Source organism: Myotis nattereri (genome assembly GCF_964212035.1).
Source record: "Myotis nattereri genome assembly, chromosome: 5".
In the NCBI taxonomy this organism is placed as follows: Eukaryota; Metazoa; Chordata; class Mammalia; order Chiroptera; family Vespertilionidae; genus Myotis; species Myotis nattereri.
The window spans coordinates 86,379,736-86,394,866 of NC_138080.1; the positions used below are offsets into that span (position 1 = coordinate 86,379,736).

Genomic DNA, 15,131 nt, shown 5'->3' on the forward strand with positions numbered 1-15,131 from the left:
CTTCACCTCACATGAAATATTCACATGACCCAAATCAGGCCTTGCTCGGGTGTTAATAGTTGTGGGAAGAAAGGAATTCCACTGAACCCTGAACCAGTGATATCTAAGTGCAGAGAGAAAGTGGTTTGCCTTGTCTTTGGAGCCTGCATGCTTGAGAAACGTTACCCCAGGCAGACACTTAGCAGCAGGCCTGGAGCAGCCCTGGTCCATTGTCATTAACATTTCCACAGCATTAAAGATAATTATCCCCCATGGAGTGGTTAGCATGTGCCAGGCATGGTCTCATTCTGCTCCTGTCATTATCTCTGAGAAAAGGGAGACTCGTTGAGGCCTTACAACTTGTGAAGATGAAGCCAGTGCTCACACGGAAAACCCTGTGCTCTTAGCCCTGCAACTGCGGGGCCGGGGGTGGGGGGGTGGGGGGGTGGGGGGGTGGGGGGCGTGGGGAGGGCAGCTTCCTGCGTGTGTCATCTGTGCCATAGCTCAAGGCCCAGTGCTTAGAAGGGGTGCTTGGCTTAACGCTTTGCAATTGCCATCTTGAAATTCTTAATCATTTTTGAACAAGGGGATCCCACATTTTCATTTTGCACTGGGCCCTGTAAATGATGTGGCTGGTCCTGCCCATATCACATTATGTCCCATAGCAATTCACTGGAGGTGGTGAGCATCCACTTTTTGAAAAATCTGTATCAACCACTGTGTCCACTGATGCACAAAACACAAACTCTTTTCCTCAAGATCTGAAAATACATGTCTTTTTTTCCTGATTATAAAAGTAATACAGCCCTAGCTAGTTTGGCTCAGTGGATAGAGCGTCTGCCTGTGAACTGAAGGGTCCCAGGTTCGATTCTGGTCAAGGGCACATGCCCGGGTTGCAGACTCAATTCCCCAGTGTGTGTGTGTGTGTGTGTGGGGGGGGGGGCGGCGTGCAGAAGGCAGCCAATAAATGATTCTTTCTCATCATTGATGTTTCTAACTCTCTCTCTCTTCCTCTCTGAAATCAATAAAAATATATTAAATAAATAAATAAATAAAAAGTAATACAGACATGTGCTGAGAATAGTAGTCAAGGAGATTATAGATTTATCTAGAGCAGAACAAATTTTTATAAGGAGAAAGTTAATTACATTAAGTATATAAAACTCTTGTCTTCAACGTATATAAACTTTTGAGTCCTGTTTGTAAATTTCCTTATCCTTAGAATGACTTTTAGACTCCCTCTCAGATGGATGCCTGAAGAGAAAATCCAAGGATTTGTATCACACAGAGGATTTTTTGTTATATTTGTAGTTCACTTTTGCTCAATTATATTCTGGATAAGCAGCTTTTTAAAAAATATGTTTTTATTGATTTCAGAGAGGGAGGAAGAGAGAGATAGAAACATCAATGATGAGAGAGAATCATTGATTGGCTGCCTCCTGTACGCCCCCCACTGGGAATTGAGCATGCAACCCAGGCATGTGCCCTGAACAGGAATCGAACTGTGTCCTCCTGGTTCATAGGTTGAAGCTCTACTACTGAGTCATGCCAGCTGGGCTGTATAAGCATCTGTAACTTTTACTTAAATGTTCACTAATATGTGTTGTGAAATATTCTTATTCCTTATGGTAAATACCTCCCCCCTCATTTGGAAACAGTTTAGCTTATATCTTGTCCGTTCCTTCTGCTGTCTCTAAATCCAGTCCCTCTGTCCTCAGCCCCCTTCCCTTTGCCAAAGCTGAAACTAGCCCCAGTGGGGTTTACCACTTGATCTGTCCTGCTGGTGATCCCTGGGCCCTCTCTTGCCATGAAAGGACTCATATTGTGGAGGTTGCAGTGTTGTGGGCTGGTCAGGTAACTTCTGTTACTTAGCAACTTTCTCCTGCTTTGTTAAGTTGGGCTGTTCAATCTCCTTAATGAATAAGAGCATCAAGCCAGGTAATTGATGCCTGGACGTTTAGCTCATGAATAATTGACTGTCTGGGTAATCCTAGATACATTTCCTCGATCAGATTGTACAGTGGAACAGTCATGTCATAGCCAGTGTCGAGTTTTTTTTTGTCTTCATCGGTTTTATGATGTCAGAAATCTGCTTTCTTGACCCAAAGGCTCAGGTGAACAATGGAAGCAGTGATCCTCCCTAAGCCGGGACATGCTTCCTCTTTCCTCCGCAAGAGCTCAGCGTTTCCCCTGTAGTTTGGGCTTAGAAAAGTTTCAGCTCTTCTTGTTTATCTTTTTGGGTATCTTTTCCCACATACATCGGGAAGGCAATGTGGCCCGAAGGGGCGGAGGGAGCTGGGAATTGGGTTTCCCGGGCAATGCCAATCACTTACTCTGCAGCTCCAGGCCAACGTTAGCTTGTCTGACTTATTTATTCACTTGTGCATTCATTCAGCACACATTTAGAGTGCCTCCTATGTTCCAGGCACTGGAGACGCCACAGGAAGCGAGGTTGATCTTGCCTGCTCTCATGGAGTTTATATTCTAGTGAAAGCACATGGGTGATAACCACTTAAACAAGTAAAGGAGCAAGTAATTTTCAAATAGGGGTAAGTCCCAGGTAGAAAAGTTAAAGTAAAATTGAAGAGGAGTAATGAGATAGAAAGTGACTGATGGGGCGATGGGGTGGATGGAAATAATTTTGATTAGATGATCAGGGAAGTCCTCTTTGATGAGGCGACATTTGAGCCATGAAGTGAAAGACAAGAAAGAGCCAGCAGATGAGGAAATGGAGGAAGAAAATTCTAGATAGGGGAACAGGAAAGCAAAGGTTCTGAGATGGGAATGGGCTTAGCATATTTGAGGGCCATGGGGTGAGAGCGGATTGATGGGGAACACAGTACAAGGTGAGGTGGATGCCCACATTGGACACTCACCGTGGATACCTTCCAAGATTATAAAAAAACCTGTCTGGCCTTCTCCTGGGGATCTGAATGAAGAGGTACAAATGGAGCTAAACTTTTCAAAATATATGCCAAATCAATAGCCCAGGCAGTGTCATTCTTTGCATTTGAAAATCAGATGCTGTCACAACCCAGTTGAGGTTAGTTCTCTCATTCCATACTGTGTACTGAGCTCCAGGCAGTGTTGGTGATACTGGATGAATAGAAGTGGCAAAAACCAAGTCCCTGCCCTCATCAAACTCACGTTCCATTAGCAGAATACACAAGAAACTAGTAAGTGCAATACTGCTATGAGATATATAAGATGATGAGTGTCATGGAGACATAAAGCAGAAGAGGGCATAGGAAATGGGGGTGGGGCAAGATAGTTGAGTTGTATATGGTCTGGGAAGGCTTCACTGACTAAGGAGACCCATGAAGGAGATGTCTAAGTGAGCCATGCGAGTCTCTGGTTCGAAGAGCATTCCAACCAGAGGGAACAGCTAGAGTACCACTCTTTTCCTGGAAAACCTCCCTGCCAACAGCCTGCCTCCAGCCTGGGTTGTGTCCTCTTCTATGAGACTCTTAGCAAAATATCACTTTCCTGCTTAAAACCTCCCACTGCACTTGAGATAAAGCACAGGTTTCTAACCAGGGCTTATAAGGTCCTATTTGATCCCTGCACCTCTCCAAACTCATCTCCCTTTCCCCTTGGCTCCAGACACAGTAGCCTTATTCCTGGTCTTTGAACTCATAAGCTGATTCCCAGCTTGGAGAACAGCACTTACTCTTCTCTCTGCCCAGAAACTCTTCCCAGAGATTGTCATAGGGCTGGTTCCTTCTCTTCACTTGGGTCTTAGCAACTCAGGGAAGGCTTCTCGGATTCCCCCAAGCTCTCTGGCCATTCCCTGTCACAGAGCCCGCCCCCCCCTCCTCTCCCCTGCCTCCCCCGCTTCCAGGAGTTATCAAAGGCTCACAATCAGGAGGACTTATCATTATTCACAAAGAATGCAATCATTTCCTTCGGCAGAAACCGACCCATTGCATGTAATATGCTCTTTGGAGGAAAAGGAGGTTATAAATGGGAAATGAAATGAACAGAGCACCCACCTACCATATTGTGAGGTTGCAGCCCTTTAGACTGTGACATTCCTTTCCAGGTCCTTCTGTTCACCATCAGATATGATTTAAAATTTCAAGACTCTGTTGCAAATGCATGCACTGCTCAGGAAGTAGGATGCAAGAGCAGGAGAAATGGGTGAACCGCCATTCGCACAGAAAGAAAAAAAAATGCTGAAAAAGCAGTAGAGAAATTGCCAGGTTCTCTATATTTCTGATCAACTAGAACTTGAATGCTGAACCCAATGATAGGGCCAGACCCCATTTGTTATATTAAAAAAATTTAATAAATATAATAATTATAGATGAATATACATGAGAAGAAATGGAATGGGGTAGTGTTGCTTATAGTCTTTTGTTTGTAAAGTGATGACTTTTAGTAAAGAAAAGGCACTGTCTATAAAATTCTTCTGGATTAATGTATTAACATATGTCAATGGCAAGGTCAACTTTATGTCAGAAACTGAAATAATCCTTTACCCCAGTTCACTCAAATGGATTGGACCAGACAGAAGGCACGGGTCCTGGAATATAAAGTCTCTTCTACCACCACTACCACCACCACCACCGCAGCACCAACAGCACTCCCTTCCAGACCCCGTAAATGGATCTACTAGGTCAAAATATCTCCATGCCCCAGAATGGCAGCTCCATCAGCAGTGCTGTGTATGGGGCCACAGGACGAGGTTACACACACACACACGCGTGCACACACATTTATTCTCCAGCTCAAATTTAATGGCGGTGCAAATCGGGGGCTGTATAAGTGTCTTTGAAGCCCACTTTGTGGTGGTACATTATCAGAGCATGGAAATTTAGAGCTTTAAAAAGGGAGCTGGATAGTTTCTCCTCAGTAAGAAATGCCTGCCTTTGGTCCCCCCAGGAAGAGAAGGGAGTGTGTTTGGATGGGGAAGGCTCTCTCTGCCCTAGATCGAGACAGAAAGCTGCTGGAAGGAACCCAGTGAAGGAAGCAGGCCAAGGTGGCCGCATTTTGCACCCCAGCCTGTCCACCCTCAGCCCACTAGGTAAGCAAACCCTCTCCTCATTTCCACAGGTTCAATCCCAGTGAGTCATCACAGTTATTTCCAGTTTGGTGGATTTTTTTTCCTTTTCAAATTCAGGAGACCCATCAATTATTTAGGGCTGGGGGATGAGCTCAGGCAGTGACACCTCTGCAGGTCTGTATGGCGTTTCTGAAGGGAAACCATCTGGCCTTCCTTAGCTCGTTCATCCTGGGCTTCTCTCCCTGCCTGTAAGGTGTGGTGGCCACAGACCGAGCCAAAACCATCAATATTTCACAGCTTTAATTAAAGTGAGCCGAGATCTGCCGGCCTCTCAACTGGTTCCTTTTCCAAAACAAGCGCCGGCATGGGCATGTAAGCAGGGGCGCAGAGAGAGAAAAGGGGGTTTGGCTAATTCTGGGGCGGGGAGGGAGGGGAGCCCAGGATTTCATTTATAAGGATGAATTATAAAGCGGCCGTGGTGGAGTAGTAAATGCCCCGGTGCTGGCTGCGGGACAAGAAAGAGGGAAGGGTGCCGCCTCTTGGGCTCTCTTTTGACCTTTCTTGAAAGAGATCAGAAGTTGGGCAGCTGGAACCGTAGCCTGAGTTCTGGATGCATCCACTAGCCTAATATGAAATATCTCCGGGGTCCCAGCAAAGGCTTCACAAACCACAGGACAGGGAGAGGGTGGGGGCTGGGGAAGGAGGAGGTATGGTGCGGGTCTCTGCACTGTTGCCACCCCTTCCCGAAAGGATCCCAAGTGCCCAGACCCCGCGCCATCCAGCCCTGCGGACAGGAGAGCCCGGGGCCCTGCGATTTATACATCTATTAATTACCTCCAGCATGGAAGAACTGCCTATAAATACAGTGGCACTTTAGATAAAACTTTCATGCAGCTATTTAGATCCTTTAAAATATAAATGATTTCCTCTAAATTTTTTATCATAAATCAGGGCATGGAGCTAGGCGACAAGACGCCGCTTTCCCCCCTGATGAGAGCAAAGCCTTCGCTTGTTTCCCCTCTTTCTTTTTCTCTTCTACTTTTCTTTTTCTTCTTGTTTTTTTTTTTTCCTTTTCTTTTCTGTTTTAATTTACAGAGGCTGGTTAATGGCTCCATTTCTCTTTACTGCTCCAGAACTTAAGGAGAAAGTGAACAGGTGGCAGGAAGTTTCACCCCCTTTCCTGGGGGCTGCCTGGTGTGTGTGTGTGTGTGTGTGTGTGTGTGAAGCCTGCAGCAGACCTGAGTTCAAATCCTACCCCTGCCACTTATTCCTGTGTGGCCTCCAGCAACACGCTTAACTTCTCTGAGCCTCAGCCCTCCCATCTGTGAAAAAGAGGTAATGATAGTACCTGCTTCAGAGGTAGGGTGGCTGTAAGGATACACAGAGCCAGGCAGAGTAAGAGCTCAAGAAACAATGAGCTGTTCGCTGGTAGACAAGTTACATCACCTCCCTGAGCCTCAGTTACCTTACCTGTCTGTAAAGAAAAGGTGGAGGGATGATGTTCACTTCTATGGAAGTGAAGACTGAATAAGACGACACAGACTCTCAGCTTCTTGAAGTAGGATCCATGAAGCCCTTGTTTATTCTTGCACCTTCAGACCTAGCATGTGCCTGGCCCAGAGGAAGTTCTCAGCAAGCAGCTGGTGAATACATGAAGCAGCGGATCCCCCTGCTCTGCCTGCAGCGCCCCCTGCAGCACCATTAGAACTTGGATTCTGTTTATGGTGATGGATTTGGCCCTACCCTTTCCCCAAGATCTACATTTAGAACCTTGACATATCCACACTGAAAGGGCCCGTGGAGCCTGTCTCCCTTGCAGTGATGAGGAAACAGGCCCAGAGCCTCTGAGTGACTTGTCCAGGGTCACATAAGCAGGGCAGCTACATGTCCATGTTTGAATCCAGACTCCCTGTGCTCTGTCCACCACCCCTTGCTGCCTCTTCCCAACCAAGCTGGTGAGAGAATGGCCTAATCCTTTGGCCATGGAAGAGATGGCAATCAACTAGGCCTCATGGGCATTGACTTTATGACTTTGAACTTGAAGATGCCTATGAACTGGAGCAGAAGAAGGCAAAACCAGTCCTCATGTGCCAGAAAAAGGACCATGCATTTTTTGAGTCCAGATTCTTGAGGATAAGCATAGAGCTGGCCATGCTGCTAATGACACAGATATTCAAAGTCTAGAGCTCAAAGATGAAGACACAATGGGACCGACATTGAGGGTGGAGGGAGGAATAAGAAAAAGCCACACACTGACTGTAGGAGGTTATTGGGATGTCTCCTGGGCAATGCACCCCAAATCCAAACTATGGACCCTGATTCTCCATGAAGCAGTCAACTCAACTCAGAACACTTGGGGTCTTCCTCTTCCTTGCTGGACCACTGCAACCCAAGTCCTGCACAGCCACCAGAAGTAGGCTCATATGCTATCACTCACTGTCCTGGTTAAACACTCCGATGGCTCCCCACTCTCCATGGAGCAACACCCCACCCCTGCAAAACCTGAGGCCTGCCCTTTGACTACATCATTTCCCACATTCTCAGTTTCCTCACCACACTCCCACCACTCCAGCCTTCCTGCCCTTCGCTGACCACCCCACGCTTGCTCCCACCTCAGGCTTTCACCTTATGGTCCCCCCTTTCCATTTTAGCCTGCAGGCCTTGGCTCAGAGGCCGGTCACTCCTTCCTTTTCTACCTATGGGTTCTCTGTTCCATCACCCTGGTTTTACTTTCTCTGTAGCAGCTGTCACAACTGGGGGGTATCTCTTTTTTATTGCTCCCCTCCTGCTCAAGCATCACTTGAGGGCGGTGCATCGTGGGGAGTGGAGGTGGGTAGGGGTAAGTGGGAGTCGGGCGTATCTGTCTTATTTGCAGCTGAATTCCTATTTCCTACCATGGCGGCTGCCACATAGCAGGCGCTCAGTAAATGTGTTCAATGAATAGGCATGATGGAGAAGGGCTCTTCGAGTTCTCTTGACTCCATCTTCTTATTTTTCAGACGAGGAAAATGAGGCTGTGAGCAGTCAGGGCCTGCCTGGAGCCCTACTGCCCGAGAGCCTGTGTTCAGTCCTCCGTGGGGACCCTAGGGGAAGGGGAGGGCTCCTGGCACGTGCTGATCCCCCATGGATGCTCGGCCTTGGGCTCCTGGGTCCCTGTGGGCATCTCAGATCCTCTGAGTCCTCACAGACAATGCAAGGCGAGCGGCCGACAGGCGAGTCCCGCAGCAGCTGCGCAGGCGGCCAGTACATGTGAGAAGTTTGTGAAAGGAGATGAGAGAAAGGGAGAGGAAGGCGTGGCTGATGGCTGCGAACACCTGGCCAGGCAGCCCCGCCAGCTGCCTCCCCGCCATGGCATCTTGAGTTCGGCTGTCCTATCAGGGCCATCTCCCATTCCACCCCCTTCCCCCTCCCCAACTCTCCAAGGTGGAGCTTGGCCAGGGATGGAGGTGGGAGGGGGTAGTTGCTGGCTTCTCCATGAAGGTACCTCCGGAAGTATGCCTGGAGCAGGGCCAGCCTCTAAGCCCCTGAAAGCCAGACCTTCTTGCCTTGTGGGAGAGAAGTAAAACCGGGGCACCCAATTCCTTAGCCCCTGAGCTTGGGGGGCCTTGAAACTGGTGATAGCCTACGATGTTAGTTAAAATCAACTTGGGTTCCTGTCCTCACTCTACCAATGCTTAACTGTGTGGCCTTGGGCAACTCAATCTCTCTGTCCCTCAGTTTTCTCATCTGTACATGGAGGTAATATTATCAAGCTCATTGGCCTGACGTAGGGATTCAGTGTACAATACGTCTAATGCACATAGCCCGGAGCGTGACACTCAAAAACCACTCCATAAATGGCTCTTATTGCTGTCACTACCATCATAGGTCAGAATCCTGGGGAGGATACTATTCATGCCTGGATTCGTTCAACACAAATTCTTGTATAAGCTCCTACATGATGCCTAGCTTGTAGACATGGCACAGGGACTGGTAAGATTCATCCTCAGAGAAGTCCCAGGGCCCTTCAAGGAGCACAGATCATAAAACAGCACATTCTTTCTAAGGGATAATAGAGAACAATGCAAAAAGCTCCAAGAAGGAAAACTGTCTCTTTGAGTCCAGATTACCTATATGTGAATCGTGGATGTCTTATGAAAAGTCAACTTAGTCCCTGTGGTCAAAATCTCTATGATCCTATGATGCTGTATTTTAAGAGGCTGCAGATAATTCCTACTCGCACTAAAGTTGAAAACCACTGGCCCACAGGAAAATGCCTCTGCCCCCTGCCCCAGCATCCCTACAGAGCTGGTCCTTCCGGAGGACATAGCACTTTGTGTCCTGATTTCAACTTACATGTGGCAATTTTATGTCCCCACTAGACTCTGAGCCCCTAAAACAGTGTGCACTATGTCCGCAGAATCGATCACAAGACCCAGCAGTCAGCAGGTATTTTGAAATGATTGTAGAATGAAGAAAATGCCCCTTAATGTCATTTGCATAAGTGCCCACATGGTTCTTACTTGGACCCTCAGCCGGTTTTTTGTTTGGCCTATATGGTGTGTGTGTGTGTGTATGTTTGTGTATGCATGTGTGTGTGGAGGGGTGGGGGTATATTTTAATTGTAATTTAATTACAATTGATTAAGTTCATTCATTCATTTAAGGTAAGGGGGCGGGTATGTGCTCTCTAGTTTATCACAGTCCCCATCTTCCCCCCCTTTTTTAAAAAATATATTTTATTGATTTTTCACAGAGAGGAAGGGAGAGAGACAGAGTTAGAAACATCGATGAGAGAGAAACATCGATCAGCTGCCTCCTGCACATCTCCTATTGGGGATGTGCCCGCAACCCAGGTACATGCCCTTGACCAGAATGAACCTGAGACCCTTCAGTCCACAGGCCGACGCTCTATCCACTGAGCCAAACCGGTTCCGGCCCCATCTTCCCTTTTACGAGCCCCACTCATTTATCTTACTGGACTTGCTCCTAACAGAATTTAAGTTTGCAAATCGTGTAAAGTGTAGAGAACATTATCAACTGTATTCTAAGGCTCCCCTTCCAGTTGCTTTCTGTGTGGTCTCTTCCTCCTTTCTTCTCCAGTCCGTTATTCCAGGGCCTTCTCAGAAAGACCATCCCGAAGGATGGGCATCATCTCACTGCTGGCTGCCCAGAGCAGCTAGGACCTTCAAAAGAAGGATGGGGAACACCCAGGGAAGACAGGCTGCCAGATGCAAGCTTGGGTTTTGATTTGTGATCCTAATGCCTTGGGATGCTGGAGTGGAAGCTGGTGAGCTGAAGGTCAGCACTGGAGGCCTACGGGGGCCTGTTGGTTTTGCTCTGTCTCTGACCCCTGCCTGACCTCAACCCTGGTTAGTATCTCCCAGGCCCCTTAGGGGACAAAGCAGAGAAGGATGGATGTGGATGGGCCTCTCCCTCTGTTTCTGGAGGTTCAGCTTCACAGACAACTCAGATATTAAGGAGCGAGTGTGGTCTCAAGGCACCAGCTCTGGGCTAGTTATATTCTTCTCCCTGGAGGAGGCAGTATCCCCAGCTTCCCTTCCCCTTTTCTTTTTGGCTTTGGGCAGAAACAAGAATGAATGGTCCTAGATCAGCCGTGGGCAAACTACGGCCCGCTGGCCGGATCTGGCCCGTTTGAAATGAATAAAACTAAAAAAAAAAAAAGACCGTACCCTTTTATGTAATGATGTTTACTTTGAATTTATATTAGTTCACACAAACACTCCATCCATGCTTTTGTTCCGGCCCTCCGGTCCAGTGTACGAACCCATTGTGGCCCTCGAGTCAAAAAGTTTGCCCACCCCTGTCCTAGATGCTGGTGAGTGATAAAATAACACTGCATTCAGCTTCTGGGGAGTTGAATGTCTCTGGAGAAAAGCTCTGATTTGCTCAAAATATGTTTCACTTAAATTAACCAGAACGACAGTCTTTTGCAGGAGCTGAGGCACTTAGCAGTCATCTAGTCCAGCCCTCTCCTTGTGAGACAGACCCGGTTTTAGAATGCTGTCCAAACCCCAGCCCTCCTGAGGCCCACGGTTCTGGTGCATATTCTGTATTCCAAGAATCCCACCAGCCTTGCTCTGTGCCCTGTGCATGAATCTGCATCCCTCTACTGCCGTGCAAGTGCCCAGTCCTTTTTCTGCAGTGGACGTTACACTGGTGACTCTGTGAGGGCCAGGAAGGCGTGGACCCAAAGCGGGGTCTCAGCCCTCTGCATGGGGTCTGGCACCAAGCAGGTGCTGAATGAATGGAGGAGACCAACGAGCCCCTTTGCACCTGCAGACCAGCCATCTCCAGGGAGATGACCCAGGGCACTCCCACTCCCAAATGCCTTCCCTTTAAATTGAAGGAGGAAGAAGAGAGGAACACTTATTCCATGATTCCAACGTGCCAGGCACGGTGCCAAATACTTATCTCAGTGTATGCCTCACAACCATCAGTGGAGGAGCAACTATTATCCCCATTTAACAGACAGGAAACTGTCGTAGAGAGACGTTGAGATGGCTCGAGGCTTCCCAGCCAGAGAGAGGCAGAGACGCGTTTTGAATCCGAGGGCAGGACCTGTGCCCCAAAGCACCAGGTTGTGAGGAGGTTTACTGAGCACGAGGGATCAGTGCTCAATGCTTTCCTTTCTACTTGGGCTCAAAACGTCTTCACCAGAACCGGAAAAGGCAAACGCGAGTGAAATGCCCATTGTAGAGCCCAGGTAGCTGAGGCTCAGAGAGGTTTAGCAAAAGGGCCTGGCTTGACCTCCCGCACCTGGCTGGGGTGAGCCCTCTGAGGAGGTTACTGGGCGGAGCTGCCAAGGGCTCCGACGCAGTGGATGGGGAGACCCCAGGACAGGAAACCCGGATCTAGGCAGACCTTCCCTTTAGGCCACTGGGTGGTCCCGCCCCCGCCGTGTGAACATCTGGGACACCCCCCCCCCCCCCAGCCCAAACCCTGCGGCGCGCGAGGCTCAGCCCGCAGGCTGGGCAGATCTTTGAACCCCCGAGGCCTCTCGCCCCTAGTGGAGGCGGCGGCCTCCGCGACGTGGGCTCAGCTGGGCGCTCAGGGCTTCTCTCTGAACCTGGTTTTGCTCTCTCCGGAGGGCGGCGCGGCCACGGTCCCAGGATTCCCCATCCATTATTCACGATGTTTACTAGTGCAGGGAAAGGAGAGGAGGGAAGGAGAGGGGATGCGAGCAGGGGGGAGGCGGGGCGGGCAGTATTAACCGGAGCACTTCCGTTCCGAAACTTCAGAAAGGAAGACAGGGTAGCTAAGTGACTAAAAGCCTGGGAAGTCCGACGCGGACGCCTGGCACACAGTGGGCCACCAGTAACTATTTGTGAATGGATACCGTGAGGAGCGAGTGAATGGATGGCTCTGTTCCCAGCCAGCCATGTTGTCTTGGGCCGATTACTTAACCCCTCTGACCCGGGTTTTCCTCCGCTGTAAAACGCAATAACGGCACCTACGCCATAGGGTGTGAGGACACCAGGCGCCAACTCTCTGAGCTGCCCGGCACATGTTAGGAGCTCCGCGGCGGTCACTATTGTTATGGGGATTGGGGCCTGCCAGCGCTGGCGGCCAGGCAGAAGTGCACCGACTCCCAAGGTCGCTGCTCAGTCCTGAACTCACTTCTGAAAAGTTCTTAGTAAGCTTCCTTAGGCTGGCGGGTTGAGGAGAGGGGGGAGGGGCCAAGTTGTCTTAAGCCAAGGCAAGAAAGGCAAGGGTGGGGAGGAAGCCACAGGCCCCCCGGACTGGGCAGGCAGTTACCTCCCCACTTCAACAACGCCGCCGGACAACTGGGGGTGAGGGTCACCTGGGCTCATGATGGCAGCCCCTCACCCTTCCCGGAGCCCGTCTGGCCGCTCGGAGGCGCCTGCTTCTTTGCTGCGTCGCGGGGCCGGACTCTAGTGGACGGCTCGGGCGTGGGGCCAGGAGCGCCCTGGAAATGGGCAGTTTGGCGGCAGCCGGTCCGACAAGGAGTGTGTGTGTGTGTGTGTGTGTGTGTGTGTGTGTGTGTGTGGCGGGGGAGGGGAGTCAGCTTCTGGGCCCCGCTCAGCCTGGGCTACCCTTACCCTTCTGTCTGGGCAGTGCGAGTTGGGACAGGAGGGAGAGGTTTGGGACTTTGGAGAGGAAAAAAGTCCACGAAGAAGAAGAAAGAATCCGGAAGATCGGCCGGGCTGGATCGGGGCGGGGCGGGGCAGGCCGGGAGCGGCCCGGCCGGGCTGGGGTATAAATGCCGAGGCGGGCGCAGAGAGGCGCACGGAGAGCTGCAGCCTGGCCTTGCCTCCGGGGCGGCCCCGGCGAGTCCCGGCGCGTGAGCACGCCTGCGCGCTCCCGGGCCCTTCCTGGCAGGCTGCTTGTAAGATGAGTGAAGAAGCAGGTGGGGGAGAGGGGAGGCAGCGAGCGAGAGGGCGAGGGGAGCGCGGGTGCTGAGCGGCGCTCACTTGGAGCGCGGCGAGCGAGCGAGAGGAGCCCGATCCATGTCCCTCGCTGCCTCCCAGCTAGGCGCGCGAAGATGATGGCCATGAACACCAAGCAGCCTTTCGGCATGCACCCGGTGCTTCAAGAACCCAAATTCTCCAGCCTGCACTCCGGCTCCGAGGCCATGCGCCGAGTCTGTCTCCCAGCCCCGCAGGTACGTAGTGGAGCATAATTACCGCTCCAAGGCACATTTTTTTGACAGGCACTCGCTTCATGTTTTTTTCATGTCGCCCAGAACAATCGCCGCTGTCTGAACCCCTCGCTTGTCTCCCCCGCGCTTTCTCCCGGCGCGCTCTCTCTCATTCATGTCTCTGATCCGCACGTCTGTTCCAGCAGAGCCTCTGTCTCCGTATTAATTTTTATGACCTGGGCTTTGAGGAGAGGCATCTCGGTTGCTTGAAAATGTGTTTTAATCCTGAGTTGACAGTATTCCCCACTGACCGTGCTGTGCGCCTTCTCGCTTGCAGCTGCAGGGTAATATATTTGGAAGCTTTGATGAGAGCCTGCTGGCACGCGCCGAAGCTCTGGCGGCGGTGGATATCGTCTCCCACGGCAAGAACCATCCGTTCAAGCCCGACGCCACCTACCATACCATGAGTAGCGTGCCCTGCACGTCCACTTCGTCCACCGTGCCCATCTCCCACCCGGCCGCGCTCACCTCGCACCCGCACCACGCGGTGCACCAGGGCCTGGAGGGCGACCTGCTAGAGCACATCTCGCCCACGCTGAGCGTCAGCGGCTTGGGCGCCCCCGAGCACTCGGTGATGCCGGCGCAGATCCACCCGCACCACCTGGGCGCCATGGGCCACCTGCACCAGGCCATGGGCATGAGTCACCCACACGCCGTGGCGCCTCACAGCGCGATGCCCGCATGCCTCAGCGACGTGGAGTCGGACCCACGAGAGCTGGAGGCTTTCGCCGAGCGCTTCAAGCAGCGGCGCATCAAGCTGGGGGTGACCCAGGCGGACGTGGGCGCGGCGCTGGCCAACCTCAAGATCCCGGGCGTCGGCTCGCTCAGCCAGAGCACCATCTGCAGGTTCGAGTCTCTCACTCTCTCGCACAACAACATGATCGCGCTCAAGCCGGTGCTCCAGGCGTGGCTGGAGGAAGCCGAGGCCGCCTACCGAGAGAAGAACAGCAAGCCCGAGCTCTTCAACGGTAGCGAGCGGAAGCGTAAACGCACGTCCATCGCGGCGCCGGAGAAGCGCTCGCTCGAGGCCTACTTCGCCATCCAGCCTCGGCCCTCATCTGAGAAGATCGCGGCCATCGCGGAGAAACTGGACCTTAAAAAGAACGTGGTGAGGGTCTGGTTCTGCAACCAGAGACAGAAACAGAAACGAATGAAGTACTCGGCTGTCCACTGACTGCGGCGGGGCTCAGCCTCTGGGGGCCGGGAAAGCTGTGTACGTCCCGGGAGGGGGGACGGGAACAGGGGACTCCAAGACGTCTTCTGGCAGGTCAGGCTCTCTTCACCGAAGCCACAGACTCTCCCCTTTATCCCACCCGGTTGTCTCCCGGCCTTCTCTTTCTCTTTTTCCCATTCTAATCCCACCAGAAAAGTTTTGGCACCCAGGAAAAATTCACGAAGGGCCAGCCTGGAGGGACTTGTGCTGTCCGTGGTGCTGAAAACCTCCCTTGCGCCCTGGACTGCGCGACTTCAGGGCAGGAGCCCAAAC

At 51.3% G+C, this 15,131-nt stretch overlaps 1 protein-coding gene across 1 annotated transcript; it reads left to right on the top strand.

Moving 5' to 3' along the window:
* Positions 1 to 13,489: 13,489 nt before the first annotated feature.
* POU4F3 (POU class 4 homeobox 3) lies at positions 13,490 to 14,819 on the top strand (the record flags this gene model as incomplete). The annotated part of the gene is made up of 2 exons (XM_081091199.1): positions 13,490 to 13,609; positions 13,923 to 14,819. 2 exons carry the CDS (start codon positions 13,490 to 13,492, stop codon positions 14,817 to 14,819), a joined length of 1,017 nt encoding a protein of 338 aa, XP_080947325.1.
* Between the last annotated feature and the right edge of the window lie 312 nt (positions 14,820 to 15,131).